This window comes from Pyrenophora tritici-repentis, chromosome 3 (assembly GCF_003171515.1).
Source record: "Pyrenophora tritici-repentis strain M4 chromosome 3, whole genome shotgun sequence".
Lineage (NCBI taxonomy): Eukaryota > Fungi > Ascomycota > Dothideomycetes > Pleosporales > Pleosporaceae > Pyrenophora > Pyrenophora tritici-repentis.
The window spans coordinates 2,049,987-2,074,908 of record NC_089392.1 but is presented as its reverse complement, the minus strand read 5'-3'; the positions used below and the strand labels follow the sequence as shown (position 1 = coordinate 2,074,908).

Genomic DNA, 24,922 nt, shown 5'->3' with positions numbered 1-24,922 from the left:
ACTTAAAAATAGCGATTTCAGGCCACCAAGAAAAACTCGCCATGGCACACACGTAGTGTGAACGGTCTGTAGGTACTGTATTCCAGCTACCTAATCCAGATGCTGTTTACAGTCGAGATGAAGAGAAGAAGAGGAAAGTGGGCGGCCATCCCACTTTGTTTGGGTTGGCGCACGGCGCACGGGCTGCTGGGGGAAGGAGTGATAGAAGGAAGGAAGCGACTAGGCCAGCGGCCTAGTCATGTGACCTAGGGCTCAGCCCGTTACACGTAGCAACAGTGAAGCTGGCTTCAATTGCACTCATCCCCCTATCTAATTTTTTTCTAGCCCCCCTTCACTTTCTCAAGTGCTAAGCATGAGTGGCGAGAGAGAGAATCAAAGCTATCTTTCCTGACCGAAAACAAAGACATGAAAACAGAATGGCCCCTCAATGGCTTAAACCTCGGTCTCTCCAAGTTGTCCACCCACCCAGTAACAGAAGGGGTGGTAATCGCCGAAGCGTAGGCGTGCACTACCATCCACCCCCGTGAGACTGCTACCGAAGTGGGTATTTGACTGGAGCGTCTTAACCACTGGACCAATGGGCCTATTGTTTTGTTTTGATAAATACAGAGGTTCTCAGTTGATACGTATAGAAGATTATTAGGATAGCGGGCATAACTTGTGAGACTTACTAGACTAGGGCAAAGGTGGGGGTGGGGGTGGTGTGACGTCTATGAGGCATTTTGGGGGCACCGTGTGCGATGGTTTAGGGTGCTTGTGGGGGTTACGCGAGGACTTCGAGTTGCAAGCACGTGCACGTGGCATGATGATCGACCATGTTGTGTCCATGAATGACCCGTTTCCAGCGCATACTGAGTACTCTGAAGTCACTATCTGCAGTTATCCCAGGCAATAGCTATGTCCATGCCAGATTAACTTAGTGCAAATGCAGCTACACACTGCGTTTCTTCACGATGTACCACCATGCCAACAGACAAAAGCCGCGTTCACCGCGCATTCCAAGCTCACGATGCTTGAAACTCGGTATTGTAGAGATTTACGCGAAGGTGTCTCACAGCAAACGCGCCTCCACTCCCACTTTGTACATGCGCGCCTCAAATTACTTGGGGACACTGCCATCACCGCATACAGGCTACTGCTTGGAGCAGACACATGGATTTGCCCTCTACATAACTCACTATAACGCTGAATCTGAAGAAGACGCTTTAACGTTGCCAAAGATAGGGTACTGGTATCCTGTGCCCTATCCTGCCTTATGCCACGATTTGAGTGCTCTACAAGGTTTTTGCTGTCTTTGTGTGCGTCAAACACGCCATTGCATTGCCATGAATCAATGCCAATCATCTTAGTAGTAGACAAAGGTAGTAAAAAAAGCATAGAAGAGAGATAGAGAAATATATCACTATGAGAGAGAGTATAGAAGATTTAACCTTTACTTTCACTCACCCTGCAAAAATATCTAAGCAAGACTGCCAAAAAAACATGGGTTAAAAAAAGAAAAGAAATTGGCCTCTCAAGGATTTGAACCTCAGTCTGCATGACAGCCAGCCTCGAATGAATCCTTCTCAAGGCCCGCACATCTCAACTCGTAGATGAGGAGGCCTTAACGAGGACACATTCGAGGCGGATTATCGGTGCCGTCCTGACCACTGGACCAAGAAGCCTTCGAATTATTATTGGTGTTGATGGAAGACTTCTCCGCACTAACAATATAACTAGTTAAACAGCAAACAGCGTGACAAGAAGGGGCGCAGTAACGAAAATCACAAGTGACGGAGTTTGAAATTACCGCCAGGCAGAAAGAACTTGTGTCTTGACCCTGAGCTCTACGCAAACGCCCAATACACAGCATCTTTGCTTTCCCAGTCCCAGCCTGTCCAAGTAAATACCTCAATAGCAGAAACCAAAAGTAGCGCGCTTGGTATCACTCATCTATCTAATTACTCCAGCCATGCCTGCAGACCCCCGACCAACAACACTGCAATACCGAGCACCCATTGCGCGACACCGAATGCGCCCTGTACATCTCCCTTCTTCAGCGTCCACAGAATCGCAAACGCCATGCTACCGAGCCCAAATATCGCCATCGTAACTGCCCACACGCGCTGCGCAAGAAATCCTTCCACAAGATGGACACCCCAACCCATTCCAAACTCGAGTCGCTCGCGACGCTTCGGACTACGCAAATACGTTATCATCTCGCCGTCATAATCGTTCGGGTGCTTGAAGAGGTGGACTAGATATGTGCTACCCACTGGCGGGAGCAGGTCATTGGGCTCAAAAGAATATGGATGCAGAGACAGTCCTGCGGATTTCTCGGGGTCAGCTGTTGATGCTGACGAGGTTGCAGACCTAGGGGGCATGGACGGCGCGGCACGGATATCAGCGAAGCGGTTGCGGTGGATTTCGAATTGAACGAATTCAATGGTTGTCAGACCGCGGAGACGAGCCCAGTTGAACCATCGGTGGTTCAGCTGGTTGTAGTGCTCTCGTAACACCATTGCTAGGTCCTTGTCGCTTCTGATTCTGCCTTGATTGACATCGAGGTGGACGATCTTGGGTGTAAGACGCCCTTCGTTTGCGCATGTCAATAACCAGGATTCCGTATCGAATGGGCGCATAGAGAAACTGAACGGGTTATTGGCACGTGTGCGAGAAGGGCTGTATTTGGATGGATCACTGCCTCTAGCCCACGAGGCTGAACTGCCGTGTGCTGATACTGGTGTTGCTAATGTCGAAGCTCTACTGGAGGCCTCGAAGATAGACGCCATTGATGACGCTGAGCTCCCTTGGCTATTTGGATCCCTAGGAGTATGAGCCCTTGGGCGGTTAAGGAAGGCTTCCAGAAGTCGGGCGGCATTGGGTCGTTGCTCGATGAAATCATCATACAGCGACTCACCACAAGACTGCAGTTGGTCAGCAAGGTATAGGAGAGTGATTCAGAGGTGCACTTACGCAAGTCCACCGGACACGAACGTGCCCTCGCGGTACAGGAGGCTCTGTGCCGAACGCGTCCCGAAGCAGCTTGAAGCCTTCGTACGCCTTGTCAGACAATGCGCTCAAAGCAAGGCCCCAGTACAACAACGTCGGACTACGAACGTTGGTCGGAGCGGAGCGTATCTCAACCTCAGATGGTAATGGTATTTCACCAATATGTTCGTCCTCTACCGGCTCAATAATCTCTGGTAGGGTTTGCCTCGGGGTTACTCCTTCTGCATGATCATCTTCGAGTTTTGGAATAGTTGAACCCAAGACCTCCTTCAAAGCTTCGCGGAGTTTATCTGAATGATTCACTTCTGTCCACTCGGGTGAACAGCTAACTCTCACATGTTCTGGTTCGACTGGCGATGCGGAAGACGAGATCGATTTACGTATCCTGGGAGATTTCCTCCGTCGAGTCATGGGCGATACTTGCGCAGATTTAGCTTGGGGGATATTGGTTTGCAAACGAAGTTTTCCTTTCGAAACCGCTGGCACTTGTAGGTCATCTGCAGATACGTGACGCAGATGCCGGGTGTTCACCACACCAGTGTTACGGACGGAGTGTTGCCAGGTACTATATTCGTCTGCCTTCAAGTTGTCATCGTAGTCGGTGGACTTGGTAGGAGTCAACCGGCGCTCTCGCAACACGGAAGTTTCTGCAAAGATCGTTGGGGAAGGGCGACGCTTGATAGACTTATGGGCATCTGATCTTCTAAGGTCCAGGCTCGTTACCCGACCCTTCATACCATAGCGTGGCCTTTTCTCCACCCTCTTATGCACTGCGCGGATGGACAAGCCGCGTGTAGGTGTTTTCATGATGCTAGAAACCGAGCCTGATCTTGTAGGAACAACTGATGTACTTCCGAAGAAACGCTCGAAATCGGTTTGTTCATTATGGATACGAACTTCTGGTATCAACGTCTCCGCATCGCTTAGACTATCCTCCGCGATAGAGTATCTGGCCAAACTGTTCCTTGTCAGGACCCTTGGAGATGGCACAACAGGAGGAGCCTGTATGGGCGTTGGAGACTGTTGTGGTCTTTGCATGCCATCTTCGTTCGAAGTACCAATCTCGAATACATCAGTTCGTGTTAGTTGGCTGTCGCTATTTGATTCTGTTCCCGGGGCAGAGTGATGCTCTATGTCGATGTCTGACGGAAGAGCAGAAGGAGCATATAACTCGGCTGGCTTACATGTGTCACCCAACTCATGGGGTTCAAGCGCCAATTCATCCAGGGCCTGTTCGGGTAAATCCTGTTTGGTCAAGGCATGTTGACCCAGGTCTACCTCAGCAATTTGGTCGGTGTCTGCGGCAGAACGCTTCAATAACCGTACTACATAACCCTTTCCCGTTTTCTTGATCTTAGCTCCGATATTGGAAAGGCGTTTTGATTGTGTTGATGCTGCTGAATCGCTCCGCGAGAACGACACGTTCCAGTCCGGTACGACTTTCTTGAGGAATTCGGGAGGCACGTGATCCAAATCAGCCCAGCCTTGTTGATCTTTCACTGGTGTAGTAGGTGGGCTCGACTTTTGAGTTTGATAGAGTACTGGCCGCTCCGTGTTGGGTTTCGGGTCATCTCGATCAACCCCTAGGACGCCATGAGTTACTGTTTCGCCTAGGGGTATTCCGTGGGGCGCTTGCGGCTTGGACCCGATGTTGAAGACTAGCTGAAATTGGCCAGGATTTCTTGCATCTTCCTGAAGATTCAGTGTGAAAGGCACTGATTGGGTCTTCTCATATTGTGGAAGAGGCGTGTCGCGCCCCGTATTGGGTGTCTTTAAATCGTTGTTCAACTGCTGATTCAAGTTCGAGCGAATCGGAAATGGGGATGCTATGTTGGAAGTCTATCACACGGTCAGCCACATCATCCACGCTACTTGAACGCACATCAATCGATTCCTTCTGAGCCTGAGGAAGACATAATGGCTTACCATTTTCGCATAGTATAGGCGTCACAGGCATAGCTGAGATGTGGATAAGAGGCAGGCATGATTGAGTTTTTGACCGAGTTCCTGACCGTTCCAGGCTGCAGTCAGCTGTCTATCGACAAGATCAAAGATGGCTGCTGCGGTAGTTCATGCACTGCCACTCCTGCAGGCTAATCAATGAGGCCGCCGACTATATCGCTGATTGGCAAACTTCAGCCTTGGGCAAATCTCCCATGTGAGGCACAGGCTGCCTCGTTCATTCTGGTCCTCTTAAACCTGCTCTGCCCCCCTAGAGTGCTTTCATGCGTTCAACGAGATGCGCAGCCTCTGTGTGCAACCATACTTTTGGCCCCCTGATGACCTACTCTTAACTACGGCAAACAAGCCTCAACGCGCACACAAAGGAAGAGGATGACAAACTGATTCTCTCAATAAGAACGCCGCGACACTGGACAATAGATGCGCAATGGGTCTCTAGAGGTTGGAGACGAGTCGCGTATCGGGTGGGTGTTGGGGTAGCGAGCGGTCATGTTTCACCGCTCGTGCCTTCCCTCGCAAATGCCGTGCGTCATGCACCAAGCCACCTCTCATCTTTCCCATGCCCTAACCCCCAACCCCATCCACCACAACTGCACCATAACAATGCACCTTCCCCATCATGCATACCTACAAGGACTTGGCCCCTGGAATGCCGAGATTTGTAGCGTCATGTGTTCTCAGGAACCCGCCCTCCAATCTGTTCCGAGCTTGTTCTCCGCGGCTCGGCAATAAACTTCGTCAAGCAGGCTAGGGGTAGTAGCACCGATACCTCGGTGTAGAAACCACCGTTTCCCCCGCATGACGCGCAGATCTTTACCCCCACAGTTTCTCCGGACACGGCCACGAGATTCCCCGCCATTCGGATAGGATGTTTGAGCGGAGAGCAAGGATACTGACTACAGAATGTGGGCCAGGGTGACACGACGTGAACGGACTGTCTCCGAGAAAGACCTGGCTTCGAATAGCAATGGCGAACTATACCTAGGGTGGATGGCATGATGGTGGCATCCGGCAAAAGGTACATGGTAAAATAGTAAGATGAGGTACGGTATTTGGGTTGGCGTTTGCTTATATACGACCCTGCCCGTCAAGCTTGATCGTCATCATCTTGCTCTTTTCTCAATCCAACAAGATGCGTCTCTCTACCTTGTTCCTGTCATTGATCAGCGTGGTCTCCACCACGGTGTCGGCACATCCTAAACGCCAGACACAACAGCCGACTTTCTCCCGCAATGTCATCTTCTCGCCGCCACGCAATGCCGGTTGGACCGACCCTGGTGTTCTCTACGCCCGCAGTGCACAACTTAGTGACGGCTCCATTCTTGCAACATGGGAGAACTACTCACCTGAGCCACCCATTGTCTACTTCCCCATCTACAAGTCTAGCGACGGTGGGTTGACATGGAAGGAGATCTCGCGCGTGCAGGATACGCAAAACGGCTTTGGTCTGCGTTACCAACCCACCCTCTACGTTCTGCCACAGGCTATCGGTGGCTACCCAGCTGGTACCGTTCTGATCTCCGGGTCCTCGATCCCCACCGACCTCTCCAGCACGGAGATTGAACTGTACGCCTCAAAAGACGATGGCGTTACCTGGGAATTTGTATCGCACATCGCAAAGGGCGGTAGGGCTGTTCCTAACAACGGCCTCACCCCGGTGTGGGAGCCATTCTTGATGATGTACCAAAACACGCTCATCTGCTACTACTCCGACCAACGCGAAAATGCGACTTACGGTCAGAAGATGGTACACCAGTCTACTACGGATCTGAAGACTTGGGGCGCCGTCGTCAACGACGTGACTTACCCTACCTACACCGACCGTCCTGGTATGCCCACTGTCGCTGAGCTGCCAAACGGGCAATACATCATGACCTACGAGTACGGTGGTGGCCCTGCCATTCCCAACTCCTACCAATTCCCCGTATACTACAAGATTGTTTCCGACCCCACCAAGTTCGGCGAAGCTACCGGTATCAGTCTCAAGGCTACTGATGGCACGATTCCCAGTGGTTCTCCTCATGTGGCTTGGAGCAGCTTTGGAGGAGTCAATGGCACCATCATCGCCAGCGCACACAGCAACTCGGAGGTTTTCATCAACAGAGGTCTTGGACAGGGTCCCTGGATCAAGGTTGCCACACCTGAAGCGACCTCATACACCAGGCATCTCCGTGTCCTTAGCGACCCAACCAAGTTGTTGATCATGGGTGGTGGAAACCTGCCGCCTGCCAACGCCAACAGTGTCACGGTCACTGTTGTTGATATCAGCTCGTGGTAGACGAAGGTAGTGGATGTTTGATGCAGTATATGGCACGCATAGAATCAATATTATGAATTAACTGAGCTTCTGATCCCTTAAAATCTTGACAAAATTCGTGATTTCAGCTCTATTGATGGACTTGCGCGTAGATTTCAAGATAAACAGTGCTGCTAACCGGTACTGACCGGATAGTCGCTCGACGCGTGGTCGTGACTCCAACATTATTCGTGTCAGAATCACCGGTTCCATGACACCGCGACAAGCTCGCACACGAGCTTATGACGCTTAGACTCTCCAGTTCAGCCTCCAAGTTCGGCGTTGCTGCATCCGAAGTGCAGATGGTGATGGTGGGCCCGACTTCAGATGTCACTAGCGCCCCACTAGCACCGGGCCGACCAATCTTCCTTAGCGAGACACCACCGAGGGCGCAAATTCCGTGTCATAGGCTCGCACCTTCTGATTTCGAATATCGCAGCAACGACAAGCCCTTCCGACCGCCCTCACCCATAACCGTCCTCCCGACCAGAAAACTCGAAAATACCGACAAAATGGGTGGTGTTACCGTCAAGGACATTGAGTCTCACAAGTTCGTACAAGCCTATGCGGCGTGTAAGTTTCCAAACCCGAGTGCACAGTTCTAGCGACTGACTAGATGAACAGTTCTGAAGCGCCAAGGAAAATTGCCCATGTAAGTTTTGACGTTTGCAACACAATTGCGATTCTTTTGCTGACAACATAAAAAGTCCAGGTTCGTGTCTATCTAGCGGGTGAAGGACGTTAGAAGCCTGAATCCCGTAAATGGGGGATAACCTCAGTTCGCTGACCACTTATCTACAGGCTGGGTTGACACTGTCAAGACGAGCCGTATGTTATCAATTCCCCCTTCCTGGTTGTTGTTTGTGGGCTGACAATTGAAATAGACTCCAACGAGCTCCCTCCCCAGGACATTGACTGGTTCTACGTCCGCGCCGCTGCCGTCGCCCGTCACGTCTATATGGTACGCTCACTTTACCGCTGAAAGAGATGCAATATAGGGAAGATGGACTGACAAATGCAAACAGCGCAAGACCGTCGGTATCGGCCGTCTCCGCAAGGTCCACGGCTCCACCAAGAACCGCGGCTCCCGCCCCTCTCACCACGTCGACGCTTCCGGTTCCGTCGACCGCAAGGTCATGCAGGCGCTTGAGAAGATCGGTGTCGTTGAGCACGACGAGGACAAGGGTGGCCGCCGCATCACACAATCCGGCCAGCGTGACTTGGACCGTATTGCGCAAACCACCCTCGAGGCTGAGGAGGAGGAGGATGACGAGTAGACGCGTTCACGACTTAGACGATGTCGCGGACAAAATAAGCTTTTTGTTCCCCTCTTGTACTTGAGTGGGGGGACGGGCTTTTCTTTCGCATCTGAAACACGGTTTTACGGCTTATGGGCGTTGAAGATGGAAACTGTGCTGGGCCGGACGGTAGCCTAGGACATTGCAATGACACTGGGCTTGGGCCTAAAAAGCAACATGATACCCCTCCATCGCTTGTGTTTGGTGCGACATGTGGTTGTGATGTGATGTGATTTGACGGTTCTAATTTTGAAGTAAGGATTTGCTCTTATGATTGTGGTCTCTCACGCCTGGACAATATGCGTTAGGTTTGACTTTCCAAAGACTAGTCGTGAGTAGTATTGAAGTGTGGCACTCGTTGAGGTATCTAAACAGTTTCCTGCAAACCACGATTGAGGAAGAAGCTATCATGCATTTTACCAAAACCATCTTTGATATGACGAATTCATTACTCTTTCTCTCCATCCCTCAGTATTTATCTGTCCCCATTTCCCTGCCTATCCCTTCACACACACTCATGCCCCCCATTAGAAAAGATCCGTCATAGCCCCATGACTCGCATCTCCGACCAGCCTAGCATACTTCGCCAACACACCCCTCGTCACCGGCATGCTCGGTGGGTTCCACCCTTGCAATCTCTTTTCAATCTCCCCTTGATCAACATGCATATCAATCCTATTCTTCTCCGCGTCAATGGTTATCAAATCGCCGTTTTGCACCACAGCAATGGGTCCTCCCACCGCGGCCTCTGGCGTGATGTGTCCGACGATGAAGCCATGACTGGCACCGGAATAACGTCCATCGGTGATGAGGGCTACATTTGTGAGTCTGGCGCCCATGATTGCAGCGCTGGCTTTGAGTTGTTCAGGCATACCCGGACCGCCTTTAGGGCCCTCGTAGCGCACGACTACGACGACGTTTTCGCCATGGGGGATCTGTCCTAGGTTTAGCGCGCGGTCGAGTTGGTATTCCTTGTTGAAGACGAGGGCTTTGCCAGTGAATTTCAAGCCTTCTTTTCCGGTGATCTTGGCGACGGCACCGGAGGGCGCAAGGTTGCCGTGTAGGATCTCGATGTGGCCGGTGGGTTTGATAGGGTTGGAAAGTGGGCGAATTATGACTTGGTCCTGGGGGAGAGACGGGTAGGATGCGATGTTCTCGGCGAGTGTTTTCCCTGTTACCGTGGGGATGCTGCCATCGAGGAGGCTGGCGGCTACGAGTAGTTTCATTACTGAGGGCATGCCGCCGATGTCGAAGAGGTCGGCCGCGAGATATTTACCGGATGGAGCAAGGTCGGCGAGGAAGGGAATCTTGTCGCTTACGCGTTGGAAGTCGGAGAGGGTAAGGGGTACGCCTGCAGTGCCGGCCATGGCGAGGAGGTGCAGGACGGCGTTTGTGGAGCCGCCTAGGGCCATCATGATTACGAGGGCATTTTCAAACGAGGCTTTGGTGAGGAGTTTGCGTGGTGTGATGTTTTTTTCCATACAGACGCGGATGGCGGCTGCTGCTTTGGCGCATTCTCGCATTTTAGCTGGGGATGTTGCGGGAGTGGTCGATGAACCGGGGAGGGTAAGGCCCATTGCTGTTTAAATTAGTAGGTGTATCGTGGTATCGTACCCGACCAGTGAACGAGCATCATACCTTCAATCGAAGTAGACATGGTGTTTGCTGTATACATGCCACCACAAGCTCCAGCCCCAGGACAAGCATTCTTCTCAATATCCTCCATGATCTCATCCGGTGAGAACTCTCCTTCAGTTGCACTCTTCAGGTTCTTGTAGATGTATGCGCCGTGGCTCTCATAGCAAGTCGATACATTGATGTTCTTCCTCAGTGTCTGCGAATATCCCGGCATGATAGAGCCACCATAGACCATTATAGATGGACGATTATGCCGAGCGAATGCCATGATGACACCAGGCATGTTCTTGTCACATCCCGGTATGGCTACGCAGGCGTCGTGATGTTGGGCGCATGTTACAGTTTCGATACTGTCAGCTATTATCTCGCGGGTCTGGAGAGAAAAGCGCATTCCTGGATAGACGTGGTCAGCTGATTGCCTCTGGGAAGTTCATCAGAAAAAGGAGTTACCTTCTCCACCCATGGTAATTCCATCGCTCACGCCAATGGTATTGTACTGCCATGCCAGCATGTTGTCATTTTGAACGTGCTTCTTGATCTCCTTGCCCAAATCAAGCACTATGCAGGTGTCAGTACATTAGTCATATGAACATCTCAAGAACATCGCGAGTAATGTTGTTCATGCGCCATGTAAGTCGTTTTGACAGGGTGTAGGCATCGTCATGTGACTGGTAGACGTCGACTTACAGTGCATACTGCAACGGTATCAGTACGATGACGAAGTCTGCGTGGGGGCATACTAACTTGCAAGGATTACCCTCCCACCAGACGCTAATTTTTTCAAAGCATCAGTGTCGGAACATGTAACCTACTATGGATCAAAATCACCTGGCTATGCCCACGTGGGGATATGTCTTCATTGCTTCTCGCGAAGGTACACCGGCACCGTATAACATGGCCTAACAGATTGCACTCTTATTAGCTACTAACGTAGCTTGAAATGAGATGCTTGGAATAGCAAACCTGGGCTCCTGGAAAGTTATGACCGGCGGTCAGTGTAGATGAGTATTTGTTCAACGCTGGTCTGGCATCTTCGAGCTTCGCGTCATCGGGTAGGTGGGGGAAGGTGAGGAAACGCGGTTCTTCCGGCTCCCGTTGTTTTTGGAGGTTGTGTGGATCCATGGTAGACAGGTGCTGGCGGTTAGGTAGGGAGGGTCAATTAGAGTAGTCAATGGGTTCGGTGCAGGATGGACTTAAGTGAGGGTACACAACGAGGAAGTGAGTCAAAGATTGTCAAAAGATGAGGTAGTAAACCGGGGATTAGATATGGACAGCTATCGTTTACCGTGTGTACCCAGGTACTCCCGCACCAAGAAGGCGTGCATATGCAGTCTAGTCTAGCGGTCTATGAGCATTGCATTTAGAATCTCCGAAGACGCCATGATGAGCGGTGGAGGGGTGCCATGGGACAGGCGCAGCTCCCGCGGTGCTAGGTCTACCTAGATTAGAGCTGATAAACGCTCCTGAGTGACCAATACAAACACGAGCCGAGTCATGACGACTAGGGGCGCGAGGAGTAGGTAGCGCGACCCGACGATGTTGTCGGGTGAGTGTTGGCATGGCGTAGGCTTTTGGTTCGCGGCCACAGTCCGATGTGCGCCGGCTAGGTACTGCTAAAACCGGGGCCTGGGCTTGACATGTGGACCGATTACGGCGCCTCCAACGGCGAATTCTAGCACGTCTTCTGGAAGCGATGGCCTTGCCGGTAGTTATTAGACGAATGTTTGGGATGACAGTTGCCGGGTCGCTGGGCTTTCCTGTACCGAGATGGTGAAAGTGCGGCTCCGAGGCTCCAGCTCTTGACATTGCACGTGAATTCGAGCGGGCATCCTTTGAGTGCGCAAGTGGCCTCAACAATCAACCCCGCTGTCGATCATCGTGTCCTACGATCTTATCGCACGTAGCAGAGGCTTCCATCTGTATCAAAGGAAAGTAGCAAAAGGCGGATTGAGTCAGGGGAGTCGCACACGGCACATGTGACAAGACCCCGGATACGCGGACAGCGCTAATAGCCGAAGAAGAAAGCCGATAATTAAAGAGAAGGACAAGGTCAAACTGAAAAACAGTCAGGGGAAGCTGTTGGAGGCGAGCTTATGGCGAGGGCATCCTGCCAAGTTTCACGATGAAGAGCCTTGCGGCTCGCCGGAGCCCAACGAACGTCATTACCCGAGCAAACCGAATCTTCATGGTAAAACTACACAAACTCGACATGGCAATTTCCAGATCATCACCGCACCTTCTAGCATACAACACATCCCTTGTCCTCGATTGCCCGTGCCATCTTTCGCGTTATCGCCTGTCCTTTTTTTGTGCATTCCCGCGTCTCTCACCCACCACTCGTCTCTCTCAAAGTTATTGCTTTGAACATGGTCGCATCAGCCATTGCACAAGTCTTCGCCTTGCAGATTAGGCCGTAGCAGCACATTCGCTGTTGATCCAAACGTGCGCGCATCCCCCCGTAATAGACGTTTCCAGGCACCGGCTCTTTCCCGCCAGCAATCCGGGCACGAGAGATTTAATCTGCATCGATTGGCTGCGCCCCGTGCGACCGTCTTATCCCACACGCCAGCAACCCCGACGCCCCGTTGAATATACATTCAGCGCTGCAGCACGCAAAGGACGATGGAGCCTCATTCGCGTTCCTGCTCCACTTCCCATAATGGCACGTTGCGTCTTCCACAGGCTCTGCTGCTACTGCTAAGGTCCACCCTCGCAGGCTCCACCAGCGATCGAGTGACACAAACCGATTCCGATCTGGCAAGCTGGTACTTGCGGGATATAAAATCCACGACATATCATCTGATTCAACTCTTCAACCCCTTTGTCTTTAGTCAAGGCCGGTGGACATTGAGCTTTGTGGGCATGATCAAGTTGACTGCACTCTGTGGAATTGCATCTGTGCTCTGGATATGGAACAAGCCATCTGGGAAAGGAAAGGCTGTCGACCCTCAACATACATCTGATACGGCGGCTGGTGAGTTGATTTCAAAAGAGTTAGCGAAAGACAGCCGGTCACGTGGCCCAGCTAGTGATACCTCTGCCTAGCCTTGTCCTGCTAACGCTCCCCAGATGATGCCGCCACTACAGATCCGGGACTATTGAAGAAGTACTCCTCCTTCCGGTCATATACCGTCCCATTAACTGGTTTCACCTACCCCAGACTTCGCACGTTCTTTAGGCCACACCACCAGCAAGATAAGCTTCCCAAAGTTCCAAGCCCAATTCCACTTCTAGTCTTTATACATGGTCTGGGAGGATCCATCGCTCAGTTCAGCCCCATTCTCATCAGTCTTTCCAACCTCGCACCATGTTTGGCTATTGATTTACCCGGGTGTGGCGTGTCGAGTTTTGAGCCAAAGGCATGGGAAGCCTATACTACAGAAGCTCTGGTGCAGCTCTTAGCTGTTGTTATCGAAGCACATCGTGCAGCCGATGAAGGACAGACAGTCGTCTTGGTTGGTCACAGCATGGGCTGCTCACTGGCCGCACTTCTTGCTTCCCCATCATCCCCACAGGCGCATCTCTTGTCAAAGCACGTCAGCGGGTTGATTGCCATCTGTCCCAAAGCCGAGCCTCCTTCGATGGAGGAAGCGAAAACACTACGCTCTGTTTCATCAGCACCTGCTGCGCTATTCGACCTTTTGCGGCGCTGGGATCGACGAGGCGGTATCAATAGCAAGAGTGTCCTACGCATGGCAGGCGCGGATGCTGATGATGAGACCAAGAAGATGCAACTTCGGTTCAATCAACAGAGCCGAAGTGCAGTATGGTTGAGGATGGCACGAGGCATGTGTCCCGACTATTCCAGCGGCTCACCCAAGGGGGGGCTACCCAGAAAAGACGTATGGAGCTGCCTGGACATCCCCGTGTTCTTGGCTGCCGGTGAGACCGACTCGGTCACGCCTCCCTCCAACGTCAAACAGATCGTCGAATTTCTCGGACGAGACGTATCCGCCATTCAGCCACCCAGCGAGAAAGCCAGTCTCCCTATCGCTGCAGCGCCCTTCGTCCCCTCTACTATCATGCCAGAACAACAGCCAGAGGAGCACCAAGACTCCAGTATAGACACTGAAGATCTACCGAAATCCGATGATGACACCAAAACCACCACTTCAACCTCCGTATTCTCTGTCGACTCAAGCACCGCATCAACAGACGCAGCAACCTCATCAGAGGGCAGCATAACCACCGCCGACGGCCCGCTCAGCTCCCCCACCGCCTCCACATCCTCCTCCTCCACAATCCTCCATCTTCATCCCCGCCGGCTCGTCGTAAAAACGGCCATCACGCCCAAACCCGCCTCCCATGCCCTCCTCTTCGCGCCCTCCACCTCCCGCATTATCGCCGGTCTAATAGGTACCTTCTTCGCCGATTACATCGACCCGCGTCTGTCTCTTGCCTGGCAGCTCTCCTACCTCTCCACCGAAGGCAAATGGGACGTCAAGAATCTCGCAAAATGGAAAGCCGTAACCCCCGTCTCCGACCCCATCGCCGGTATCTTCCGGGCCATGAAAACACTCCGTCAGGTCGACGAGGAACATACCCCCAGCGCCCTCACGCGTAATTGGAAAGGTAGACTCTGCGCTGTTGTTGACATCAGCCATGATAACCCCGTGTATGATCCCAAAGGCTTGGAGGAGGGAGGCATTCCATATCACAAGTTCCCTACTGTATCGAAGCAGCCGCCGCAGCCGGCGGAAGTGGCCGAGTTTGTCCAGCTGGTTGACCAGATTAGGAAAGAGGGCAGGCCCGGGTTGATTGGGGTTCATTGCCATTATGGGTTCAATCGCACGGGGTTCTTTCTCGTCAGTTATCTGGTCGAGAGGGAGGGGTATAGTGTCGAGGCTGCGTTGGACGAGTTTGCAAAGAAGAGGAGTCCCGGGATTAGGCATAGTCATTTTATTGATGCGTTGTATGTTCGGTATTGTAAGGGGTTGAAGAGGGCACCTACGCTTTAGGTGTTTTGAGGGAGGGAAGCAGGCGGGGGGGTTTCTTGTATAGTGTTCTTTTTCCATTATCTTTTTTCTCTCTCTTCTAGGATGTTTGGGTACTGTGGTTGGCATGGAGTATTGGGTATACACACGGTGTCGGCATAGCCAGGTTTCATTAGCAGTCACTTCCGTTGTGGATCATCATGGACTTTTACTTTCGAGCGTCATCTCCACAAGTAATAATACCAAGGTTGGATGAAGCTGTCTCAATCATACTGTATTTCTTTAATTTGGCACTCTCAATCGATTATACCGTGTTTTCATTCAATGGTTCAATTACAATCCCACTCAAGCTAATCTAGCCATTGCAATCACTCGTAAACAAACAAAGACCATAGGCCGAAGCCAAAAGCCAAAGCTGATAGCGAATATAGATAGCTAAATATTATATTGCCATATCCCATCCCATTTCTTTCCATTCATTAAGAAGAAGAAGAAGAAGAAGAAGAAGAGAAAGAAACATGTCCTTGACAAAAAGAATATAGAGAGAGATAAAGAGAGATAAAGAAAAGTACAATTACAGTTGCCATTTCCATTGCCAACACACGCACTCATCCATACATCATGACCCCCTTCCTGTATTCCCATTCATTCCACATCACTCCCGATTTTTGCAAAACATACCAACCCTCATCAACATCCAGATCTACCGTATCCTGCCGCCATGCCTTGGGCAACTGTCCATGATATATGTCCGCCACCCACATCATGCCACCCCACCATCCCTAATGTCCTCGCGCAAAGAAAACAGAAAAAATGGTTGCCAAGGTAAAAGGAAAAAAAACAATCGATAATCATCGACGCCTGTGTAAATGCATGTCGTTAAAGTGGTGGTTTGGGTAAGACATTGGGTTGAAGCGAATGTCGTGAAAAGGGCGTTCAAGAGTAATGTGAGGGCCCCATCTGCTTCACCTTGTGGGTGAGAGAAAGTGTTGCCTCATTCTAGCAGTCGGACATGTATGTGTGTCAAGTATTGTTACTGCTTGGGGGCTTTGTTGTAGCCCCGTTGATGCCATGATTGATATGATTGGGAATGGATGCCAAAATAAGTGAGCTCGTAATCTGAGACGAGTTCAACTTCTAGTGCTCATGGTTTGCGGTCGTGAGACGGGTGCTCGGGGGTGGTCTCGACACCTTCCATTGCCATTGGTACGCTCTCTCTGTTTCTTGAGAAAGGGCCGCCTTCGGTCGTGGTTGGCGTGCCAAGCCTGTCCGTAGGATACTTTTCAAGGTCCTTGTGGCTTGTGGAGAAGGTTGATATGACGGGAGTGTAATTTTGTGGGTGGTCGGCCTGCGTGGGTGTCCTTGCTTCTGGTCCAGCAGAGATGGGGCTCAACAAGCTCTCGGGTCCGTTGTGGACCTCTGGAGGCTGTAGCACGGGCTGCGATTGGATGGCACCGACTAAGCCGTTTAGGCCCCCTTCAATATCGCGTAGTAGACGCACATATTCTTCGGGAACTAGCCCACTCTCACCTGTCTTGGGGTCTTGGGCTACGAGCCAACCTTGACCATGTCTGTATGAAACCAGAATCACTTGGCCTTCTACTAGAGGTAGCTCGTTGTCGTTCTCTCGGGCGAAATCGAACAAGGCAACTGCCTTGCCGTGCATCTCCTCGTCTGGCGAAGCAATGGTAAACTGATAGTCGCGCGAGAAGCGGTTGTCATCGTGGATATAGTCTTCAGGTTCGGATAGATCATCGTCTGAATCGTAAGGCGGGCCCTCGAGGTCGGCATCGGCATCTTCGTAGGCACGTTGCGGTAGGGTTGTTGCAAAATGCGAGTCCCGGCGAGAGGCGCCTTCTGGTACGCCTAGTCGCGAAGAGTCAGGTGGATATGTAATGTACTCGCTACCGGGTCCGTTGACGGCATCGTCGCCAAGAAAGTGGCTGCTCTCGCCGTTCATGGGCGCTACTGAGCCCCGCCGGGGCTCTTCTGGGTACCCTTTCCGGCCGCGCGTATGGTCAAAGTTGACAATGTTCGACTTGTGCTTCTTGTGGCGTATGCCGTGGTGGCTGGTAACTACCGGACTCGAGATATCATCGTCCTCGCTGTAAGGCGGACCCCCGTCGTATGACGTTTGCGGGAGTTGCTCGCCATTCTCGTCCCAAGACCCCGCAGACCAACCGCCTCGGTCACTGCGCCATGCCACTGGGGGCGGGTCTGAGAGCCTTCTGCTATGCTCACTTGCTGGTGTAGACAAATCAGACGGCTGTTCTGGGAGTGGCCCGTAGAACAGTGGGTGTAGTGGGTCGTAGGCGAAGTCGCGGACAAGCGAGTAGGGCAGACTCGAGTGGAAAACGGGAAACGCAGTCGATTGCGGCCGTGAGCGTACTGACTGATGTGTGTTGGAAGTGTTTGAAAAGGTGGACAGGCGCTTGTTTATGTAGGAACTTGCGCGCTCCAATCTGGCCTTGGACGGCGGGGAAGTGACGAGCGGGGGCAATGAAGTGCGGTTTGGACCCGCCTGTGCTGCAGAGCCCGGATCGCTCCGCGGTGATAATACGTCGGCAGCCATGTTGTGGTCCTGAATCTGACCCTCAGTAATGTCGCGCAGCCGTTGCGAGTCGGCGGCCGTCTCTCGTGCAGGGAGCGTGTCGGTCATGCGCGGTAAGTGCGATGTGCGCAGGTACGCAGATATGACCAAGTGCGGTTGTGGTGGGGGCAGGCGCGACCCAGTAGGGTGTGGATATGGGAAGGAGCAAACGAGTTTTGAGATCAGAGTGTAGCGTCTTGCCAGCGCGCAAGGCGCACACGCAGCGTCCGAATCACAGTCAGTCGTCGACGTCTGCAGCGGGCGCGGGAACGGCTGTGGCTGATGGCGCAGCGAGTCGAATGTTTGTCTCGATGTTTGGACGGCAGCGACGGCCAATGGGTCGGCGGGGTCGCGTGAGGGCTTCTGGAAGAGCGTGGTCGGCTAGGGTTATGCGCCCGGCGATTGGGACGTCTGGCAGTGGGCGTGAAGATATTTGCAGTGCGAGGCGGCTGGAGAAGCGCTCGCTGGGGTTGTGGGGGTCAAGCCTGGCGCTAACACTCAGCCGGTGAACGGTGGTGAAGTGGGCGCCCGAGGGAGCGGTCCCGGAGCGTTTGAAAGGGTATCGGCAAAGCAAAGACTCGGCACTGGGTGTGTTATTGGGCCAGGCGACGCTGGCAAAGGTCTCGACAGTTCTGGATGGTGTAGACTCCCAGCGCGCGTCGTGGAAGAAGGCCGAGTGAAGACACTCTATTTTTGGCACACGGCGGCGGGGGACATGCTAGACGCCGGCTTTGTGTTTCAGAATATGTCGAATGTACCGTCAGCGTGGTACGACATCTGGTACGAGACCGAGACCTGCGATGGAGAGAAATATACAGCAGAATCGGAACAACAGCCGTTCATGACATGAGGCCTGACTAGCACTGACGAGGGGCTATGTGTGTTCTGGCGGCTCTTCTCTGCCTACGATGCTTGCAAACCGCTCCAACACCGACTTAGTCCTCTTTCACCCTAGATCGTTTCAGATGCACGCAGCTAACGCGATACGGCCACGTCGCCCTCGGCTGGTCGAATCCATCAACATGACCGTGCCGTCGACGAGGAATGTCCTGGACGAGCCTTCACCGCGTCCCGTCACGCGGCCAAACGCACAAGTCGTGGGCGCGCCTTTGGGTCTGCCAGCCATGTCGCTGTAAGTAAGTAGTACATACTTGGAGCCACGTCCTGGCCTGGCAGGCAGCCCGAGCCGGGTCGTGTCCTGTTTGGGCGCACATGCTTGCGCAATACCACACCAGGCCTGGCGCTTTCTCAACGTCATTTATATGGCGTAATGCTATAGCATCCAAGCGCTTCAGGAACAGGAAATGACCCGGGGGGGACATAGTAGCCCGTATCTGCTATCGATATTGGGGCCCGTTCTACCGTTCTGGTACGGTACCATGGTTTGTTTAGTCCCGCTAAATCGTTGTCCCGGCCCCGCTTAGTCATCACACGCCAACAATGATTTTCCTTCCGAGCTTAACAAAGCTTGCGCTTCTTCCACAGGCTTCGCGCCTTGACAACCACCAACCACCAGCAACCCCAGTCTTCTATTCAAGCTCATTCCCTCTATGCATCAGGGCCATGACCTTGAATAGTCGCCTGTCATAATGTACGTACTGACGCCACCTCCCCATGCCTTCTGTGAGATGATGAACACATATTGGAGCTGTCCTAGGCACTAGCCTTTGAGGACTCTCAATAATAATATACACTGAAAATTCTGATACTCGCGTGAAATTCTTCTGTTATTTACCTACAAGCTTGCGGAGCCGTAACTAACGTCCGTGAAGAATTTGCAGAGCTGCACCTGAACCAGACCCTCCACCGCCGCCATGTCCGCCGACCCTCGCCTGCGCGGGCGACAACAACAGCCTGCACCTCCTCCACCGCCTCCGCCACCAGTAGACTCCCAACCCATGACCATGGACGGTGCCAACGATACGCATGCCAAGCAAAACATGGTGCCCGACGACAGCTTCAAGCTCAAGTTTTGCACTGTGTGCGCGAGTAATCAAAACAGGTTTGTTGTCAGTCCTACTGTCTGCTGACTCAAGCTAATTCGAAAAGATCTATGGAAGCCCACCTCCAACTTGCCTCTGCCCACCTCCCGACCATCAGCTTCGGCACCGGCTCCCTCGTGCGCCTGCCCGGCCCTACTATCACACAGCCTAATGTCTACCGCTTCAATGATACCACATACCGCGCTATTCATGACGAACTTACTGAGCAAAACGCTGCCTTGTATACCCATAATGGCTTGTTGAACATGCTTGGTCGCAACTTGAACATCAAGGGCTACCCCGAACGCTTTCAAGATTGGGTCCCGGGCAAGCCGCGTCTCGACCATGCCGAAGACAAAGGCTCGCAAGGTACAGAGTCTGGTGTAGTCGATGTGGTCATCACCTGTGAAGAGCGCTGTTTCGATGCCGTCCTAGAAGATTTACACAACAAGGGTGGCAAGCTCAACCGACCTGTTCACGTCTTTAATGTCGACATCAAGGATAATCACGAGGAGGCTCTTGTTGGTGGTAAGGCGATCCTCGACCTCGCGCTCACTCTAAATGAAGCCGCCGCTAAAGAGCGAGACATACATGGTGACAGCGGTTGGCAGTCAGGCGGTGGTGCTGCTCGCTCTGGTTTCGACGAGCGCGTCCCTGAGCTCCTTGCTGCTTGGCAGGAAAGGTGGCCCAACATGCCGGCGCTCTGGAGTCTGGCTTGGGTTTGATTACACTCACTGGTTTCATCAGGGCGTTTTCTCTTTTTTTTTACAAGCCTGGTACACAACGGCTTCTGATACCCATTTTGCATAGCGAGGCGTTTCCGGGTTATCGTTTCCTCTCAATCAATGAGTCTACCAATCAGATAATGATGATCACGAATACCACGAATATTTCTATCGATCTTGAAATGTCATATCTTCCAGTCCATCTTCCCATTAAACGGTTAAGTTCGCGCCCTTAGTTGTCCCCATGATCGCCAAACTGTGACGCGCACTACAAACCATCGGCCAGCCAACTTTGAACGGCGGCCAAGGGATTCCACACACCGCTGCCGCACCTTGTGGCACGGTGTGCAGCTAGCCACGTGTGCATGTAATCCGTCGCCCGTGTATCCGTGTAACCATACTTTCTTTTACTTTCTCCCATCAAGAACGGTCCCCTATATTGCTTCTTCCCAGCGGAAGTAGCAAAGTTATATTATACAAATTACTCAACCATTGTATCTTTCAAAAAAGTTGGAGATAACGAACACATCGTTTTCGTCACTGTTTCTCTGACATGCGTGTGAATAGGGGGTTCAGGATGACGTGTGGATCCAAGATTACTACGCCAGCTGTGGCTGTGGTGATGGTACTGTTATTTCCACTGCAAGCGCCGGCTCTTGCGACGGTGATGCCTGGTTTGCAGACGCAAATGGGGATGGAGGTAGATTGCGATGTCAAAACCGAACGATGTGGTTGGGAACTCATGGAAAAGCAAGGTACGTCCATCTTCCCCATCTCCAACATCCCCTCCCTTCCTCCCCAGCCTAACCCGCCGACCACACAGAAATCCCCATCTCCACCCTCGGATCCTGGTACGCGCACCAAACCCACGACCGCTCCCTCTGCACTCCCCAGCCAAACGGCACTGAATACTGCACTTGTATTCTTGAATGCGGGAATGGGGTTTGGATGTGTGAAGAGGAGAAGGGTAAAACAAGTGTTAGTACTGCTGCTGGTATGGCAGAGCGAGCGAAGAAGAGGAGGTGGAGGTGGGTTGGTGGCTGCGGCAAGTATTGTCATGGTGGGGTTTGTGATGGGCAGGATGGGGATGAGGGGGAGAGGACTGAGATGTGATGAGGTGATGAGGTAAGGTTAGGTGGGGGTTTGGTAGATTAGGGAGTGGTGGGCCTTGTTTTATGTATTTGGATCATGGGGCAATTTGCATGGTGCGTGGTAGGCAACAAGAGTTGATTTAGACAACTTATTCATGACATGGTCTTGTACACCAATAACGGAAGTTTCATCTGTTCTCAAAAAAGAGCACAACTCTGTTGGCCAGAAGCTTTCAGAATCTCGTATAAGTTGACCATGCTCTGTGTAGGGAGAAAGAAAGGCAAAAAAAGACGACGTTGGCCAGATTCGAACTGACGCTCCCGAAGGAACAAGATTTCTAGTCTTGCGCGATAACCACTCTGCGAGGTACTGTTAGTAAGATGCTTTCGTGTGTGAGGAGATGGAATGTTGCTTACCCGCCACAACGCCTGGTGTTGAGTTGCTGATTGATGACGTAAGCTCTAATTTACTAAAATCTATAGTCCATTTGGAGAGAGTACCTACACGGCTATACTTGAGATGAGTTGGCTACGAATCCCAGACTGAAAGATGCACGGTGTCATGTTGGGTCAAGTTGGGGTGGGGCTGCTGATAGCAAGTGTTTTTTTTTGGTTTCTCGGGTCTAACTATGGCTACCGATACCGTAACGTGCTGTTCGATCCCCCCCCCCACCTTAGCAGCGTACGGGTACGCAACAACGACTCATGCAGCCAACTCTACAAGAAACTAGCGGCGCGGTTTGTCGTCGTATGTTTTCGTATTGCCTCGAGCGGCTCCTTTCTGCGACGAGCTTACTTCAGGCCTCCCGTTCTGTTGTCGTGCCGTCTCCCGGAGTGCCAGGTTCTCTTCGCTTCGATCAAGGCGATTTACTCAGCCACACGTCGGCGCCTACGTAGGCCAGATAGCATGCCTCATTCTTGCCGCGATGGTTTCATGAATCGCACTCATCCATTTGCTTATCGCGCTTGTGACGAGGTTTCATGTTCAAAGGAAAGAATTGTTCGCCCTCATATTGAGAGTTAAGCATCTTAGAAACGGCCAGACTGCACGAATCAGCAATTCTTCGCGATAAGCTGTGACCTTATAAACAGTTCTTATCCTCTTTGATAGCAAAACCCTTTAATATTCTTCAGCATGGTGTATCGAGGGCGACCCTCGACGGGTTGCAAGAAATGTCGCGAACGAAAAATCAAAGTAAGTGGTGAGCGCCACTTTATACACATCATTCATGCGTCTTGCCTTGGCTTCCCTCCAGATCACGTATCGCGTGGAGGTTGACACCTTGATGCAATCAGCGTTTAATTGTTGCCTAACTTGGATACCTCTGCGAGGCAGTTTTGTCTACACATGTAATAGTCCCATTACAAGTACACAAAATGATCTCCACTACGGCTATCGGGACCAACATGCTGACACTTTTGTAGTGCGACGAACGGCCTGGTGGCTGCATTAAATGTGCAGAAAGGAAATACCAATGCCCAGGATACGATCGAAACGTAGACGCTATCTTTCACGATGAGACTGCACATGTTCAAGCAAAAGCAAAGCGATCTAAAGCAAAAGCTATTGCAGCTCTTGATGCACAGAGTCCACGCGATCCGCGAGAAACATATCTCCAGATCATGGCCAAACAAGTTCCGCAGATAGGGATGACGGCGACACTTATCGACCAGGGCTTGTCTTTCTTCATGTCCTACTACTGCACTGGTATAGACCAGCCTCCTGTACAATCGGACGCTTTCCAAAAGCATCTCTCTACACACGGCTTCCATCCACTTGTCGCCACGTCCATGACAGCCCTGGGTATCGCTGGAGTTGCAAACCTGCATATGGATCCAGGGCTCAAGCGCGAGGCCACACGATGGTACCTAAATGCCATCAAGATGATCAACAAGGCGCTTTCGTGTCCTAGTGATGCCAAATCAGACAGCACCCTTACCTCCGTGAACCTCCTCGGGGTGTTCGAGGCTACATTTAACGACAGTACGTTGGAAGGCTGGAGTAATCACGTCGATGGTGCCGCCTCTCTCATTAGGTTGCGTGGCATGGAACAATTCAAAACTCCGGCTGGGATGCGCATGTATCTCCATACAGTTGGGCTCCTCACTATGAACTGCATGGGGAAAAATATCTCTCTTCCACAGTATATACACGATTTTAATACGGAAGTGATAAAGCACGTGGATAGAGACGACCCTAGGAATCGCTTCTTTTTTCTCCATATCAGAACCATCGACCTGCGAGCTCGAATACTGAGCAAAGAAACATTCTCGTTGACGGAAATCATAGAGTCGGCCCTTGAGCTGGATACTGTTGCAGCCGATATATTCAAAGACCAAGGGCCAGAATGGACTTACGATGTGATCCGTTGTGCGAAACGAGAAGACGTATTTGAAGACTTTTACCATGTCTACCCGACCGCTACGACAGCTCAGACATGGAACTGGGTGCGTTACAACAGAATCTACTTCCACGACATCATTCGAAATGGTATCTTGGCAGGCTTCGCAGCCACTCCACCGACGCTCGTTGGATGCAAGTATCACAAGCAGCTAGAGATCAGCACACGTACACTATACAAGCTGCAGTCCGACATTATAGCAAGTATGCCGCAGTTCTTGCACGACGTTCCCGGTGTTGTACCGAATACGACAACGGACCGGATGGGTGACGCACCTGTACATGTGCCCACTTCCGGGGAACCAAGACCATCTTCCACACCGTCTGGAGGCTATCAGACCGTCCTCAAATCACTCGATCGGAACTTCCGCGGTGACGCAATCAGTACCTTTGGAAGTCTTGTTGGAAATGGATCGACAGAGTCTCGGCTTCCCATTGTTCGTGTCGCAGGCGGCTATTCCACCGTATGGGCACTCTATGTCGCCGCCGTTATGCAAACAGCCTCGCCTGAAAGTCAAGACTTTGTGCACAACTGTATGACGCGCATCGTGCGAGAATTCGGCATCAATCAAGCAAAGGTGCTGTCAGATGCGCTCTTGGTCAAGAGGCGATTGGCGAATGAAGGCGCTGTAGGGCTTAGCATTTGTCCGCAGTACCTTCCTCCATCTGGGGGGCCATATATTCCCTCTCCAGGGATAGAGAGTGAAGTAGGTTATACCGACCCTAAAGTCTTGCGACGTGCATCTTTTCAAACTAGCACTTTCTTCCATGTCAAACACATATTCTTGACGTTAGGTTACTGTTCTGACCGGCATAGATTGTCGAAATTACCGAAGAGTGGCCGCAGACACAGATCTACGATTTCCAGTGACAATTACTGAGAGTCGATCGAGGGCCAGCGACAGTAAGGTGGTGAGCTTCCACGACGTACCCCAGGATCGAATCTGACTACATGTGGTAAGTACACCTTGCTCGTACCGAGATTATTCCCGCCAATCGCGCCCCCATCCGATC

At 51.9% G+C, this 24,922-nt stretch overlaps 10 protein-coding genes across 10 annotated transcripts; 7 read left to right on the top strand and 3 right to left on the bottom strand.

Annotated features, from left to right (window-relative positions):
* Positions 1-1,940: 1,940 nt before the first annotated feature.
* PtrM4_081530 (uncharacterized protein) lies at positions 1,941-4,920 on the bottom strand (the record flags this gene model as incomplete). Its single annotated transcript, XM_066106478.1, has 3 exons — positions 1,941-2,906; positions 2,956-4,830; positions 4,918-4,920. 3 exons carry the CDS (start codon positions 4,918-4,920, stop codon positions 1,941-1,943), a joined length of 2,844 nt encoding a protein of 947 aa, XP_065963416.1.
* A 1,165-nt stretch (positions 4,921-6,085) lies between these two features.
* PtrM4_081520 (Tymo-45kd-70kd domain containing protein) lies at positions 6,086-7,231 on the top strand (the record flags this gene model as incomplete). Its single annotated transcript, XM_001941017.1, has 1 exon — positions 6,086-7,231. One exon carries the CDS (start codon positions 6,086-6,088, stop codon positions 7,229-7,231), a length of 1,146 nt encoding a protein of 381 aa, XP_001941052.1.
* Positions 7,232-7,761: 530 nt separating this feature from the next.
* Positions 7,762-8,685, top strand: PtrM4_081510 (uncharacterized protein; the record flags this gene model as incomplete). The annotated part of the gene is made up of 7 exons (XM_066106477.1): positions 7,762-7,822; positions 7,874-7,901; positions 7,957-7,967; positions 8,051-8,077; positions 8,134-8,210; positions 8,275-8,476; positions 8,681-8,685. 7 exons carry the CDS (start codon positions 7,762-7,764, stop codon positions 8,683-8,685), a joined length of 411 nt encoding a protein of 136 aa, XP_065963415.1.
* Positions 8,686-9,074: 389 nt separating this feature from the next.
* On the bottom strand, positions 9,075-11,307 carry PtrM4_081500 (IlvD, Dihydroxyacid dehydratase-phosphogluconate dehydratase; the record flags this gene model as incomplete). Its single annotated transcript, XM_066106476.1, has 7 exons — positions 9,075-10,126; positions 10,186-10,578; positions 10,636-10,743; positions 10,873-10,880; positions 10,930-10,956; positions 11,014-11,084; positions 11,149-11,307. The coding sequence occupies 7 exons, from the start codon at positions 11,305-11,307 to the stop codon at positions 9,075-9,077; spliced, it is 1,818 nt and encodes a 605-aa protein (XP_065963414.1).
* A 1,500-nt stretch (positions 11,308-12,807) lies between these two features.
* PtrM4_081490 (uncharacterized protein) lies at positions 12,808-15,143 on the top strand (the record flags this gene model as incomplete). The annotated part of the gene is made up of 3 exons (XM_066106475.1): positions 12,808-13,159; positions 13,255-14,244; positions 14,542-15,143. The coding sequence occupies 3 exons, from the start codon at positions 12,808-12,810 to the stop codon at positions 15,141-15,143; spliced, it is 1,944 nt and encodes a 647-aa protein (XP_065963413.1).
* A 1,120-nt stretch (positions 15,144-16,263) lies between these two features.
* PtrM4_081480 (SH3 domain containing protein) lies at positions 16,264-17,778 on the bottom strand (the record flags this gene model as incomplete). Its single annotated transcript, XM_001941013.1, has 1 exon — positions 16,264-17,778. One exon carries the CDS (start codon positions 17,776-17,778, stop codon positions 16,264-16,266), a length of 1,515 nt encoding a protein of 504 aa, XP_001941048.1.
* A 953-nt stretch (positions 17,779-18,731) lies between these two features.
* Positions 18,732-18,845, top strand: PtrM4_081470 (uncharacterized protein; the record flags this gene model as incomplete). Its single annotated transcript, XM_066106474.1, has 1 exon — positions 18,732-18,845. One exon carries the CDS (start codon positions 18,732-18,734, stop codon positions 18,843-18,845), a length of 114 nt encoding a protein of 37 aa, XP_065963412.1.
* A 678-nt stretch (positions 18,846-19,523) lies between these two features.
* Positions 19,524-20,416, top strand: PtrM4_081460 (SSU72, RNA polymerase II-interacting protein involved in transcription start site selection; the record flags this gene model as incomplete). Its single annotated transcript, XM_001941012.2, has 2 exons — positions 19,524-19,711; positions 19,759-20,416. The coding sequence occupies 2 exons, from the start codon at positions 19,524-19,526 to the stop codon at positions 20,414-20,416; spliced, it is 846 nt and encodes a 281-aa protein (XP_001941047.1).
* Positions 20,417-20,993: 577 nt separating this feature from the next.
* On the top strand, positions 20,994-21,529 carry PtrM4_081450 (uncharacterized protein; the record flags this gene model as incomplete). The annotated part of the gene is made up of 2 exons (XM_066106473.1): positions 20,994-21,171; positions 21,240-21,529. 2 exons carry the CDS (start codon positions 20,994-20,996, stop codon positions 21,527-21,529), a joined length of 468 nt encoding a protein of 155 aa, XP_065963411.1.
* A 1,113-nt stretch (positions 21,530-22,642) lies between these two features.
* PtrM4_081440 (Fungal-trans-2 multi-domain protein) lies at positions 22,643-24,779 on the top strand (the record flags this gene model as incomplete). The annotated part of the gene is made up of 3 exons (XM_066106472.1): positions 22,643-22,702; positions 22,933-24,615; positions 24,726-24,779. 3 exons carry the CDS (start codon positions 22,643-22,645, stop codon positions 24,777-24,779), a joined length of 1,797 nt encoding a protein of 598 aa, XP_065963410.1.
* Positions 24,780-24,922: the final 143 nt, after the last annotated feature.